This window comes from Ranitomeya imitator, chromosome 2 (assembly GCF_032444005.1).
Source record: "Ranitomeya imitator isolate aRanImi1 chromosome 2, aRanImi1.pri, whole genome shotgun sequence".
Taxonomy (NCBI): Eukaryota; Metazoa; Chordata; class Amphibia; order Anura; family Dendrobatidae; genus Ranitomeya; species Ranitomeya imitator.
The window spans coordinates 123,977,126-123,992,422 of NC_091283.1; the positions used below are offsets into that span (position 1 = coordinate 123,977,126).

The window sequence follows — 15,297 nt, forward strand, 5'->3', positions numbered from 1 at the left end:
GGGCAGGATTACCTTCAGCAGAGCTCAGGGCTGTCTAGCGCTTGCTATTGCAGATGAGGCGCCCACCTGTAGACCCAGACACCCCCCCCAGGATCTGTATGTATACTATAGGTACTATATATACACTATGCTGGATTCCATCCAATTATAAGCATATTCATATCTCTCTGCATCCAATTGATTCATCCCATCCATCAATTTTTTCCATTTCTTACTCTTTAACCATCTATCCCATCCATCAGAGTAGGGGATAATCTTTACCAGTGCTGGTGTTACTTCTATTCCATGCAGTGTCCTAGAGTATACATGAAATTGTGCTGGGCCAGTGTGCGACTCTGCAGGAAGAGTGGGAGGGATGTAGGCAGAGTTACAGGTCTGTGCTCACTGCTGGCTTGCAGCCTAGCACAAGGAATAGTAGGAAATATAGTATGAAGGGAGCAGAGGTATCTGAAGAGAAGTGATGACCAACAATGGAGCCAAGGGACAGGAAGCGAAGCAGAAAGGCATAGAACAACATTAAACTTCGCAGAAAAGGTACAGGGGGCTCTTTAAGGGCACTATTAAACAGGACCATTTTACATTCTTCACGTTGACCTGGACACACAATGGAATAGTGGCTTCAAATTGGAATAAAACTTTTTTTGCCTCTCCGTTTCAGAGACATTAACAATCAAAGCACAGAAATATTCAGTAACTAAATAGTCACACACTAATTAGCAACCACATGCTGAAGTATTTTACAGCCAATAAGGGAAAGTAAAGGAGGGGATAACCATTTTTTAGGTAAGAAAATTCTTACGTACCAATAAGTTCAGCGGGCTTGTTTGGTCTCTTGTTGATAAAAGTTTCAAATGCTTCTTTCATGGCATTGACAAACTTCTCATTCTTCATAAAGCACACATCAATCACGTGGTCAACTTTGTCTTTGAAGTCCAGCAGTTCCTGTACCATGGTTTTATCTTTTTCTGGATTAATGACAATGGTACTTCCAAAAGCCTAAAAATAAAGTCAGCAATAAACCATCAGCGCCTATACATTTCTACATGACCCCTATAGATATTTTCCACAATCAACTACCTTGATGTACTCAATCCAGTGCTGCAGAAGAACCTGCACTCCCCCTCGGACTCTACTGAATAACTGATAAAGCAAGGAGAGGTCCTGGATTCTGTTTTCATCCAGGAGGTGATTCAAACCTTTTTAATTTTTTTTTTTTTAAAAACACAAGCATAAGAGTAGTGTCAACATTGCGTTGGACAAAACCCCCCAACCCCCCCCCCCCCCAAAAAAAAAACAAACATAAAAAAGGGGTCATGCACTACCCGAACAAGCCCTGTAGTTGCCTCTGTTACTGTTGCAGTGAGATTGGTGCTTGGTCTCTTGTGACCTTATGACACGTGAGCCTTGCAGCCCAAACTGTGGCCACTAAAGGGCTTCTTCACTCTCTCATCGTAGGGATAAAATTGACATACGGTAAAAGTGAGGGCAGTTGCTGCTCTCCGACTCCCTTCAAATGTCACTTACATCCACAGGATAAGAGTGATTAGCTGATTGATTGGCTGCAGAGGTCACATGACACAATGTCGTCATCTGCAAGACCAGCGTCACTGGACCAGTGGCGAAACCAGCTGTTTTTATTTTACATGGGCGAATATTGTCATTGAAAAGAGATTGTCAGAGTAGTGGATAACCCCTTTAGAGTAGAATATGGACGAGTGCTTTGCGAGAAAACATTGTATAGCATTTGACCAGTGATAACGTATGGGGAAGCTCACATCACCGTTTTTTTTCTCGGGCGTGTTCTACGTGCGAGTGAAATCGCAGCATGCTGCGATTTCACGCGTATATCGGACAAAACTCACCAATGCAAGTCTATGGGTGAGAGAAAACATCGGACACCACACGGACCACCAGTCAGGAAATGCACACACATTTTCCTCGTTTCAGCACATTGAACCATTAAATTCATTGTGGAAAAGCAGTGAGAAATCTGAAGCCATATGGATGTCACACGGATACAGATGCAAGGAAATCACATCATCAAATTGCAAACGGATCACATATGGATGACCATACGGAGAACACACCTGCGACTCGGCAGGGAAACTCGGACCAATTTTATATACATGGAGTGTGACTCCGGCCTAAAGTAGGAATGTATAGCAAACTATGACAATTTATGGCTGCAACATTCATGCACTTGTGCCAAGGGATAAAGAGAACATGAAACAATTCAAGAAAGCAGCAAACATAAAAGGGTACCTTTCTGAAGAGTCGTTGTTAAGTGTTCACCAAGAAGTTGCTTTTCAACTGTGGCAATTAAAGGTTTCCTATGGAAAAAAAAAAAAAATGAAGATCACAATGGGTTCATGTAAAAATGCAGTATTAACACCATTAAACGCAGAAACTTCCACCTATGAGATTTGTAGTGTTTTTTTTTCTTTAAATCTAATTAAATTTAGTATCTGTCCATTTATGTGGCTAGTTTAATGGTATGTTCACAGATTTTTCTTTCTAGATTTAAGGATAGAAAACCTGCAGCATATTACAATAGCAGAAATAGGATTTTTGTGTGCTCACCGTAAAATCCTTTTCTCCGAGCCAATCATTGAAGGACACAGGACCATTGGTGTTATGCTGCTGCCACTAGGAGGACACTAAGTTAACACATAAAGAATAACTCCTCCCCTGCAGTATACACCCTCCTGCTGGCTCTAAGTGAACCAGTTCGGTAACAAAGTAGTAGGAGCTTAACAAGGATGAACTATATCAAAACCAAGTCAACACAGAAAACCAATGCCAATAGGCTAACAGGGCGGGTGCTGTGTCCCCCAATGATTGGCTTGGAGAAAAGGATTTTACGGTGAGTACACAAAAATCCCTATTTCTCCTACGCCTCATTGGGGGACACAGGACCATGGGACGTCCTAAAGCAGTCCCTGGGTGGGGAACAACCAACTGGAATTGCTCCTTATACCAACATGTTACAGATGCGGTACTGACGCTTGCAAAATTAGTCTGCCGACAGACGCATTTGCTGAGGCCTGAGAATGGACATGGTAATGTTTGGTAAACGTATGCAGGCTGGACCAAGTCTCATCTCTGCAGACTTGTGCTGCCGGTGCCTGATGGCCCAAGACACACCCACTGATCGAGTAGAATGAGCCTTAATCCCTGCTGGGACAGGGTGACCGCTAACTCGGTACGACTCCTGGATAGCTGAACGAATCCACTTGGCTGTCGTAGCCTTGGAAGCGGCTAGACCTTTCCTTGGCCCTTCCGGGAGCACAAACAGGGCATCCGACTTGCGGAAAGATGCAGTCCTCGAGACGTATCTCCTAAGAGCTCTCACTAAATCCAGTGTGTGAAGTGCCTTGTACTGGTGCTGGGCAAAGTGAAGGCAAGACAATCTCCTCATTGAGGTGGAAAGATGAGACAACTTTCGGTAGAAAAGACGGGGATGTTCTCAAAACCACCTTATCTTGATGAAAAATGAGGAAAGGAACTTGGCAAGACAAATCCGCCAGCTCTGACACTTGTTGGATGGACGTGACCGTAACCAGAAAGGCAACTTTCCATGACAGAAAGGACAGGGAAACTCCCTGCAGAGGTTCAAAAGGGGCCTCCTGCAAGAGTCCGAGGACCAAATTAAGGTCCCATGGTTCAAATGGCATCTTATAGGGCGGCACCACATGGGAGACTCCCTGAATGAACGTCTTTACCTGTAATCTGTTGTCAGTCCTGTTTCAACGCAGAATTGCCAAGGATGAAATCTGCCCCTTGAGAGAACTAAGGGCGAGACCTAAGTCCAAACACGATTGAAGGAATCTGAGGATGGAAGGAATGGAAGATTCAAGAGGAGAGCGTCCCCGATCCTTGCACCATGAGAAGGTTGTCTTCCAAATGCGATGAAAAATACGCATGGACATAGGCTTTCTAGCGCTGATCAAAGTAGAAATGACTCCCTGAGAGAAGACTGCCTGTGTTAGCACCCAGAACCCAACGGCCATGCCGTCAAACACAGGGCCTCAGAGTTCCGGTGGTAAATGGGGTCCTGGGACAACAGGTCTGCGCGATTCGGTAACCGCCAGGGGACATCGGTGACAGGTTGAACTAGTTTGGCGTACCAGGCCCAGCGCGGCCAGTCTGGAGCAATCAGGATTACTCGTATCCCCTCCGCTCTGATCTTCTTGATGACTCTCGGCAGTAAGGGAAGCGGAGGAAAATATGTACGGAAGCCGGAACTGATGCCACGAGTGAACGAGTGTGTCTGCCCCGATAGCTGCCGGATAGTGGGACCGAGCTATGAAATCGGGAACCTTGGAATTTAGCTGTGAGGCCATCAGATCCACATCCGGGGTTCCCCAACGACAGCAGATCTGGTGGAAGATCTGCGCATGGAGAGACCATTCCCCGGAGTCGAGACCTTTAAGGCTGAGGAAATCCGCCTCCCAATTTTCCACTCCCGGGATGTGAACCGCTGATACCATTGAGCGGTTTTCCTCGGCCCAACGGAGAATGTGGCCTACCTCGGTCATGGCTGCCTTGCTGCGTGTTCCCCCCTGCCAGTTGATGTATGCCACTGCCGTGGCATTGTCGGACTGAATCCTGATGGGACAACCAACCAGGAAGGGATGAAATTGGAGAAGCGCCAACCTGATTGCCCGTATTTCCAGGATGTTTATGGGCAGGTGTGCTTCCTGAAGAGACCAGCGGCCCTGAGCAGTGTGATGGTGTAACACTGCTCCCCAGCCCAGAAGACTGGCATCTGTTGTCACAACTAGCCAATATACTGGGAGGAAGGACTTCCCTTGATTCAGGGAAGACTAACGTCCACCACCTGAGAGACTGTCTGACTCGCTGGTGAAGGAGGAAACGACGATCGAGAGAGAACGGGTTCCTGTCCTACACAGCCAGGAGGGCATGTTGTAAGGGGCGGAGGTGTAATTGAGCGAATGGGACAGCCTCCATAGTTGCTACCATCCTGCTGAGGACTCTCATACTGAAACGCAGAGAGTGAGTGTGAGGTTGGGAGAGCTTCTGAGCTTCCCGCTGTTAGATCTTTTCCGGGGGAAGAAGTACCAACCCCTGGGACGAGTCCAGTATCATTCCTAGAAAGGAAATTCGCTGAGCCGGTACTGGGGAAGATTTTTTGAAGTTTATCTTCCAACCCAGGTGAGAAAGTATCTATTGTAATGTCCACGCCCTCCTAGCAGGTGCGGCAAGAGGGGCCCTTGATGAGGATATCGTCTAGATATGGTAGCATCACCACTCCTCCTCGGGTATGAAGGATGGCCACGGCAGCTGCCATCACAATGAATACCCTGGGAGCGGTGGCGAGGCCGAAGGGCAGAGCAACAAATTGAAAGTGATCTTCCTGAACTACAACGCGAAGAAACCTTTGGTGAGAAGGTAAAATAGGAATGTGGAGGTACGCGTCCTGGATGTCTATAGACGCCAGGAACTCGCCATTCTCCAAGGAGGCGATGACAGAACGAGGCGATACCATCCGGGACCGTCGCGCCCTGACGAACTTGTTCAGCAGTTTTAGATCCAGTATGGGCCGTACTGTACCGTCCATCTTTGGAACAATGAAGAGGTTTGAATAAAAACCTTGAAACTTTTCGCTTTGAGGGACCGGAATAATAACTCTGTTTTCTCAGAAAGCTTAGAGCTTGGAAAAACTCTAATGCCTTTGTTCTGGAAGGAGAAGACAGGAAAAAATGATTTGGTGGAAGAGAGGAGAATTCTATCTAGAATCCGGAGGACACGAGGTCGCAGACCCATTCTTCGTGAACGACAGAGAGTCACGCGTCGCTGAAGGAAAGCAGGCGACCGCTTACTTTGAGGGTGTCGTCCGGATACCGCAGGGAGTCATTGTGTGGGAAACCTGCCCGGTCTGGACCCCCTGGATCCTGACTGCCTAGGCCTGCCTCTCTATGAAGGGGAAGGCTTGCAAGAGGTCTGAGGACCTCTATCCCTACGTTGTGCCCAGCCAGGTCCGGAAGATGTGGAAGTAGAGGACCGACATGAGCTAAAGCGGGGAAGAAATATTAAAAAAAAAAAAAAAAAAAAAAATCGGGACCGAGCCTGCTGGTGGTTCCGAAAGGGCCGAAAAGGTCTCTGTTGTGGAAGAAATTTACTCTTCCCTCGAGTGGTGTCGGAAATTAATTGGTCGAGCTTTTCGCCAAAAAGGCGACCGCTCTGATATGGAAAAGAAGTCAATTACTTTTTGGAAGCAGAATCCGCGCACCAGTCCCTGAGCCATAAGGACCTCCGGATGGTGATGGTGTTTGCTGCTGCTTGCAAAGAAGTTAGCAGCATCCAGGAACACGGTCACTACAAAATCTCCAGCTCTGGCTGTGTAGCGAGGCCTGCTATCTCGGGGGAGTGGGGTGGGGGGGGTGTTTGGGGGGGGAAGATTGGTATCCAGCACCGCTGCAGACAAGGCCTCAGCCCAGTGGGTCATAGCCTTAGCCACCCACGTAGTGGCAAAGGATGGGAAGAGTGCGGCTGCTGAGGCTTCAAAGGCTGAAAGCGCCATATTGTCGATCGGCTGGGTTTTTAATCAAGGCGCTCTCCAAAGAGGATAAGACAGATTTAGTAGCCAGGCGTGATACCTGAGAATCTACCGGGGGAGATTGCGACCAATCCTTTCTTAGATCCTGGGCATTCCATGGGCTTCTGCCCTTTGAATCGTTTATCTGGACGGATCCTGTGAGATTCAACGATTTCCTTAAATTCGGGATGGGTGGCGAACACTCTATGCGCTTGTTTGGTCCTCTTAAAGGACACGGCATGATCCGTTTTAGATACAGGTTCCTCCTCAAGTTTTAAAGTCTTATTGACTGACTCAGAGTCGAGAGTCTCCTGATCATGATGAAATTCCTGATCTAGGGACGTGTCAGAATCGTCCTCTGAAACAGGTTCTCCACTAGCCCCAATGGAAGGGGAACGAGAAACGGTGCTCTCAACGCAAATCCCGGTGATGGTCTGGGGATATGGCAGGAGTCCTTTTCCCGGCCTTAGCAAGGTACGACCCCTAGAGTACGAGGGGTCCGTAAGAATGCCCTGGTTGGAGGGAGGGTCTCGGAACGAGTCTAACGCTTTTGGCAGGGATGCCATAGACCGGGTAAGGGAGGTAGCCCACTCAGGGGGACTAGGCTTACTGAGTTCGGTATCAGTAAAAGGTGGGTCCTGAACAGTCGCCGGTTCACAAGCTGTGCACAATGCAGTATTGTGACCCCGGGGCAATGAGACCTTACAAGAGGTACATGCAGCGAAGAACAGAGTGTGGGTTTACCCAGACTTTTTGTGAGGCCTTGATAGAGACATAGTAGCCTTGAGGAGAACGCTTAAGCTATGTTTCTGTAGCTTACCCAGGTCCTGTGTCTTGAGTCCCCAGGGGAGGTCCGCAGTGTATGGTCCTGAAGGCTGTGATTGGAAAAGCTGGAACAGCGCTGCAGCATCAGCCTTGTGGGTGTCCCAAGATGGCCGCCGAGATCTGTGAGCGCTTCTCAGGGAATGAGAAGCGCCAGGAAAGATGGGCGGCAGTAATAAGCCGGTGGGCGTGCCAAAAACTCCAGCCTGTATGAAGGGAAGAAGCCGGGGGCTAAAGTTTAAAACTTGCGGTTGCGGCCTGTGGTGTCGCGACCGCTATTAGAGCCATCCCTCAGCCTCCTTTATTGAAATGCAGCGCTGTGGACCACCCACGGACCCGGGCTTTATGCCCTGTTAGAGGTGCGGACCTTCCATACCCCGGGGACCGCAGTGTACTCACTTTAGATGCGGTGGGCCGGTGCTCAATCCACCGTCACCATAGTCAGGGAGGGGGTGGAGAGCTTCTGCCGCCTTGCGTCATCCGCTATATCAGTGGTAATGCAGTGGGGGGCTGCACGGACGCCATACATATTATGTCCGGCTATGCACCTGGCTCCAGGAGAGGTAGATGGAGGGCTACTCCATGTGGTCGCCTGCTATGGAGGGGGGAGATCGGAAAGCGAAGGAACCGTCGCCCTTAAGGAGAGCTCAGGGCTGGAATGCAACGTTGCAGGAAAGGATTTGGGAGGAACGCTCCACGTACTTGCCTGTTGATGGTTCGGGGGATATCGGAACCTAGAAAGGATCCGTCGCCCCCATTCGTTCCGTTAAGGGAAAAAATATAATTAAGGAGATTTTTGTGTACTCACCGTAAAATCTCTTTCTCTTAGCCTCTAATTGGGGGACACAGGACCATGGCATTGAGGGCCTTTCATCACTTACTGGCAGCCTCTCACATCAGAATACAGTCGGACAATGCCATGGCTGTGGCATATGTGAATCTTCCTCACCACCCTGGATATCAGGGGGAGAGGTGGAAAAATGTACAGAAGCTGGAACTGGGTCCAGTCCTGAACCAGAGTGTCTGCTCCGAGCGACCGCGGATCGTGTGTTCTGGCCATGAAGTTGGAGACCTTGGCATTGAAGTGGGATGCCATTAGGTCCACATCCGGGGTCCCCCAGCGATGGCAAATCTGGCGAAAAATTTCGGGATGGAGAGACCACTCTCCTGAGTCTATTCCTTGTCAGCTGAGGAAGTCTGCTTCCCAGTTGTCCACACCTGGAATGTGGACCGCCGAGAGAACCGACCCTGTGTCCTCTGCCCAGTGGAGGATATGTGACACTTCTCGCATCGCCTGGGTACTGCGGGTCCCCACTTGGTGATTCACATATGCCACAGCCATGGCATTGTCCGACTGTATTCTGATGTGAGAGGCTGCCAGTAAGTGATGAAAGGCCCTCAATGCCATGGTCCTGTGTCCCCCAATGAGGCAACAGAGTAAGTAAAAGACTAAAAATAAAAAATGGTGGGGTCTGAAAGCAGACCCAAGTGCCTCCTACGGACACTAAGCAATAACTGGTTCACTTAGAGCCAGCAGGAAGATGTATACTGCAGGGGAGGAGCTATTCTTTGTGTGTTAACTTAGTGTCCTCCTAGTGGCAGCAGCATAACACCCATGGTCCTGTGTCCCCCAATGAGGCATAGGAGAAAACTGGATGAAAAGCCCAACATCCAGGTGAGATTGCAGTTACCCTCTATAAACAGTCCATAGTCATGGAAGCTGTTTGATAAGGGAATGGGAAAATAAAATAAACAAAGACATGTCCATTGTGGGATAAGAGAATGGACTGCACTGAAACTTTTGGTACATTCCCCACGAACCTTACTCACAGAGAGCTCTCATTCATCCAAGTTACACAAGTGATATATTTAAAGCTAAAATGATGTAAGACAACACATACTGTGTGCTTTGATCCAAGTATGTGATAACTCGATCGGCTTCTTCTTCCAAGCGCTTGTTTACATGATGGAGATATTCTGGGACCTGTACCATACAAAGAACATTGCTAAAAGGAAACAATTCATCAAGAAAAGCAGATCAGGTAAACTATAAGCATGCAGGTAAACTTAAACAGAAGACTTACAATCACCACTGCCTCTGAACACTCGACTGGAGGTGGAGGAGATGGTCCTCCACGGAGATCATATTGATCAAAAAATGCTAAAGATAGACCATAAACCTAAAGTATTCTTTAGAGCACAGACGTCCGTGCAAATCGATCATGAGATTGGACCTCCATGCACGGACTGGCCGACTGCTCTCTTGACCAGAGCATAACATCATCATGTATTTCTAGGCCGTCAAACCTGGGTCAGGAAAGCCCGAGCAAGTCCGTGCATTGAGGTCCGGTATAAAAACATTTGGGGGTCCAGTTTTCTTAAGGAGGAAGCACTTTAAGCATATTTTTGGTATATCTTTAGCATTGGTGATCAATATCTTATCGGTGGAGTCCCAGCTCTTTAAATTAGAAAACCCATTTAACTTTTTTTTTTTTATATTTTTCCCCTAAAGGCAGGAAGGCGTACGTTGACTTCTAAACCACTTAGTAATGATCTAAAGCCTGCTCTTCATTAATGGGAAAGATTAATATTTTGATGGTGACCGATAAAACTCACCTCTCTTTCCTGCATGAGCCTCTGGCCTTCAGCAGCATACAGTCGATTTGTTTCTTCTAAGAATCTGTGCTCAAATGAATCTTGATAAATCTACATAATAAAGACAAAAAGTCATATAGAAACGCACAGTAGCTAATGAAGTGGGAATATGTGTAAGCTGAAATCACAAAGAATATTAGATGTACACACAGAAGTCCGAAATGGAGCGGACTCAACAGTATCTATATTTCACAGTGTTAGGATCCCCACAGTACACTCCCTGCTTAATTTCATATCACGCCAGAAAACAGGTTTGTCTCCTCGGCACTTCTGTACCGACAAAGAAACTCTGATTATGCGCATACAGCAAACTGGACATTCCAAATAACCCCTTAACGACCGCCGATAAACCTTTTAACAGCGGAAGGGTATTTATTCCTCAGCGCCTTTTTTAACGGCACCGACAAATAAGGGTACAGCGCCCCCAAGCATTGTAAAACCTCTGGGGTCTCGGGGGCCGGGGGTAGCAGAAACCCTTAAGAACATGATCATGGTCTGTTTTTACGGTCCGCTGTCATTTGATTGCCGCTATTCACAGAATAACGGGGATCACAAAAAAAAAAAAAAAGACTGATTTAAAATTAATTTCTCTCTCCTCTGATATGATCTAGCATATCAGAGAAGAGAGAACTGGACCCCACCTCCGTGTCATCTTCCTGGAAAAAAAATGGAGGGCGCACGCACAGTGAGTCCGCCGAGATCTGTCGGACGGTACCCAGCAACAATACAACATTTTTCCTTTTGGTTCTTTTCGATCACTGTGATAAACCCTGTGATCAAAAGAAAAAAAAAAATAGTAAATCAAATCCCCTTTTGTCAACCCCTTAGTTAGATAAAAATTATTTTTTTTTCCCGATCTTTGCAGTTAGTGTTGAAGGTATTTCAAAAGTTAAAAAAAAAAAATAAAAAAAAAAATATGAAGACAATATGACGGTGTTGAGTGCAAGTGCTCGTTACTCAAGTTTGCATCGGGTGCTTGGGTAAGCACGGAGTATCGCGGATCCCGCATGTTTTCTTTTGGGTGTCTAACAGCCACAAAACATGCGGGGCAGGGAGGGAGTAGCGAGCGCTTGCGCTCAACACTAATGATGACATTCAATATGTCAACCTAATGTTATCAAACTCTGTGCCGTACTTGTGGGTTCAAAATGCTCACTATACCCCTGAATCTAATCCCTGAGGGTTGCGTTTTCCAAAATGGGATCACTTGTGGGGGATTTTCACTGTTTAGGCACATGAGGGGGGTCTCCAGATGCGACATGGCGTCAACTCTCAATTCCAACCAATTAAGCGTGCAAGAAGTCAAATGGCGCACCTTCCCTTCCAAGCCCTGCGCCGAAACAGTAGATTTCCCCAACATATGGGGTATTGACATACTCAGAAAAAACTGCACAACAAATGTTGTGGTCTATTTTCTCATGTAACTCTTGCGAAAATAAAAGAGTTTAGGTCTAAAATAATTTTTTTGTGAAAATAAGTGAAATGTTGATTTTTTCCTTCCACATTGCTTCAGTTCTAGTGATGCAACTGAAGGGTTAATAGACTTCTTGAATGTGGTCTTGAGCACCTAGAGGGGGTGTAGATGTTAGAATGGTGTCACTGATGCCTGCTGAAGGTATATGAAGATATATATATATATATATATATATATTTCATTATGTAAGCTATGGGGGCAGGTCAGTGAGGGACAGTATGACGGTACCAACCTGACACTGTCTGTAGATTACTGTGCACAATCCTGCTGACAGGTTCCCTTTAAATGCCCCATATTCATGATAAAATATCACTGCACTGTAGTGTGAACTTTTTACGTTTTCTATAAATTCGGCCCACAAGCCAAATATCCTTAACTTTTTGTAATAAAGCAGGATTTTTGGTTGCTTACCATAAAATTTGTTTCTCGGAGCCTTCATTGGGGGACACAGGAACCATGGGTGTATGCAGCTGCCACTAGGAGGCTGACACTATGCAAATAAATAAGTTAGCTCCTCCTCTGCAGTGTACACCCCACCGACAGGAAGTAGGATATTCAGTTAGTGAGAAAGCAGTAGGAGAATCAATGTGTAAAAGATCGAAAACTCTAACAATATAACACAATAAAACAGAGCTGTTCAACTTGGGAGGGTACAGTGTCCCCCAATGAAGGCTCCGAGAAACAGATTTTACGGTGAGCAACAACCAAAAATCCTGTTTTCTCTATTGCTTCATTGGGGGACACAGGAAACCATGGGACCTCCCAAAGCAGTCCCTGGGGAGGGAACAGCAGTCAACTCCAATCTAGGTCGGAGGAACTCACCGCCGTCACCTGCAAGGTCTTCCTACCTAAGCCGGTATACGCCTAAGCTAGGCATGGAAGTTTCGCGAACATGTGGAGGACCGATCATCGGTTTGTAGAGGTGCAAGGCAGAGGCCTTATATGTGCACCGCCGGGAGGCGCCCACTGCCCGGGTAGAGTGCACCTTAAACCTGGAAGGAGGAGCTCTGCTCTGACCTGAGAAATCTAAACGATGCTGACTGGATTTTGCGGGCATACATTGATTTGGAGGCCGGAGGGCCTCTCTACGCCGAGCCCGTATACTGAGAAGGGGGAGGGGCGGCCTTAGCTGGATAGATGCACCTCGCCCTGACCCGGTAGCGTGATGAGCGAAAGCTACGAAGTATGAGTCCGAGCAGGACGAAAGGAAGGAAATCAAGAAAGATGGACAGAGCCATGGAGATTCTCGGCAAGGTAAGGGCAGAGCACTGAACCTGTGATCCACAGAATATACAAAACTGCTGCCACAGACTCTGGAAGTGGTTGAGAGCCTGAAAGGAAGGTATAAAATGAAAATGGACCCGCCCCTCACAAAAATGCAGGAATGGCCGATGTCTTCAAGAAAAGGAGGGCCTGGATAAAGGCTTTAATAAAATAAAGGAAAGCACACGCGGTCCCAGGAGAACAACGAGGTTTAGTCCGAGGAAGAAGAGAACTCGTCCCTCCGATGACCTCATTAATAATTGGTTCAAGTTGGAGCCAAACCGACGGAAACCCTCGGAAGGCAAACTGGTGAGGGACTTCCTAGAGGATAAGTCCTGACACGCCTTAATCAAAATGGTCCTTCGGATGCACACCAGATTGCTGGATGTCCAAGCAGCACCTGCAGCGGCATCCGCGGGGGCGGATACCATGTACTTCCTTGCAAGAGTAAATTAGTCCGCAAGGACAGCGATTTCCTCCGATCAGACTCCATGAAGGGTGGCCTGATGGAGCAAATTAGCCCATGCGTCTATAAACTTTGCTGCCCAGGTGGAGACAAAGGCAGGGCACAATGTAGCGGCGGACAGTTCAATGGTCGACTTTGCCATGGACTATTAGTCCGCCGTTGGTATCCTTGAGGGATTCTCTCTGGGAGAGGAGGACTGTATCGGTGGAAAATCTGGAAACCGGAGGGTCCAGAGACAGAGAAGAGGTCCAGTTCGCAGTAAGCTCAGGAGAGAGGGAATATAGGAAAACCGAGACGCTTCCCTCTTTGAAACGGCTGGACTAAGGATTCCAAGAGAAACCCCAGAAAAAAACATTAAATTGAAATGACAAGAAAAGACTTGAGAGTAGGGTACTGAAGACCTGCTAGAGAGCAAAACGCTGAGGACGTACTGAAGGGGACCTCGGGTGAAACCCTAGTTTTCAACCCAGCAAAGTAGGCTCTGCTACATCAACAAAACGGCTCAGAAAGGGAGAACCGTTTGAAGAGACCACTTCTTGCCCGTCTAAGTAGATAGAACGGAGACTACCAGACGACTCCGCAGACTCAGATCCATCAGGAAGCTAAACTTAAGCGCACAGGGATGAAGATGGTTAACAGGGACTATGGAAAATGTAAACAAGATGGGCATTGATAGGCACAATCAGATATGAGCAGTCAAAGGAGGAGAGTCCATGGAAAACCTGGAGAATGTCAATTCCATGGGAAGTTGGCCCTAGGAAGGAGTACATAGGCCCCAGAAAAAAACTTGACTGCCAAAAAGAAGATCCTCTACTCTCTGTTGGGCAGCCGAGTTCAAACCTTTGCGCCTGTGATATGTGGTCAGATTCTTTATCCACTGAGCCACAGCAGACATTGCTAGGAAATACTAACTCTTAACCAGCTGGAAGTCAGGTCCGAACACTGCAGTCGTGAAGTGGGTAGGAGCAGCTCCCCTCTCTGCTTAGAGCAGGGTAATTGTTGCATCCGGAGGGGGCTTCAAGGAGATGGAGGGCGAGTGCCCGTGAGCAGGAGATATGGAAATGTTCGATATGCCAGGGCTCTAGCATCACCGTGTGTAGAGAAATAGCCGAGCCTCGCACTGCTGAAGATCAAGGCACAGGTCTGCAATAGCAGAAACCACAACAGTAGTGTGAAAAAACGGAAAACTCTGAGGAGAAATGTGCAATGTGCAACTGAAGCTTTCTGCGAAGTGAACGCCATGGCATTCATGGCTCCAGAATACCACTACGCCAGTGATCGCACGGCTCCAGAGTACTATTACGTCAGTGGCTGGACGGGTTCTTAGAGGGTTAGGGGACAGGGGGGCAGAGGGGAGTGTCAGTCTGCAGTGCGGAGCTACTCACGGCAGACTAAAACAGATTCCAGGTGGAGGAAGCTGTCCGGCTTGCGGGTGGACCTCCGGGGAAGTGGCCCTTTAAGCAGGAAGGCAAAGTGAGCTCCTGCCGCAATCCAAGAAGTGGGAACATGCAGATGGTGACCGCTGAAAAGGACGCCAGCTCTCCGTATCCTGCCAAGTGTAGTGGGGAGGGCGGAGTCTGCCGAGCGCCCAGGAGCACCAAGATGGCGCTGGTGGGTGGAGAATGCGGGGAGGAAGATTGTCGGGCGGGAGAAAAGCCTGCCTGAGCAAAAACGGAAGTGGGCGGAGATGCGGCGCCGGAAGTAGGCCCTGGCCCAAAGCCGGGACCTAAATTAGAGGTCGGCGGTAAAAAAAAGACCGTGGCGCCGGAGCAGTGCCTGCCAAGGCTGTCGCGCTGTAAAAGAAGGCTTTGCAGCCGCCGAGCAATGCGGCCGCAGAGCATGGGAGGAAGCGGCGCGGCAGCCTGCAAAGGCCAACGCGCCGGAATGCATTGCTGCCACCGAGCAGGGAGATGGCTGTCATGAGAAGGTAGAGTGATCGTAGCCACTGGGGAAGCGGCGCAGCCGCCAGGAGGGGGCGCGGCTGCCTCAAAGGCCACCGCGCGATATGGCGATTCTGCCCGTGCGGCTGCCTGCATGTAACGTGTGGGATCCCCTAAT

At 48.2% G+C, this 15,297-nt stretch overlaps 1 protein-coding gene across 1 annotated transcript in view; it reads right to left on the minus strand.

Annotated features, from left to right (window-relative positions):
• CUL4B (cullin 4B) overlaps window positions 1-15,297 on the minus strand; it is an 84,317-nt gene that overhangs the window by 36,537 nt on the left and 32,483 nt on the right. Inside the window, exons 8-12 of the mRNA XM_069747195.1 lie at window positions 9,998-10,087; window positions 9,283-9,365; window positions 2,263-2,330; window positions 1,078-1,196; window positions 804-996 (exon numbers count right to left, since the gene is read on the minus strand). Of these exons, the coding sequence (XP_069603296.1) occupies window positions 804-996; window positions 1,078-1,196; window positions 2,263-2,330; window positions 9,283-9,365; window positions 9,998-10,087 (553 nt within the window). The remainder of the gene's footprint in view (window positions 1-803; window positions 997-1,077; window positions 1,197-2,262; window positions 2,331-9,282; window positions 9,366-9,997; window positions 10,088-15,297) is intronic.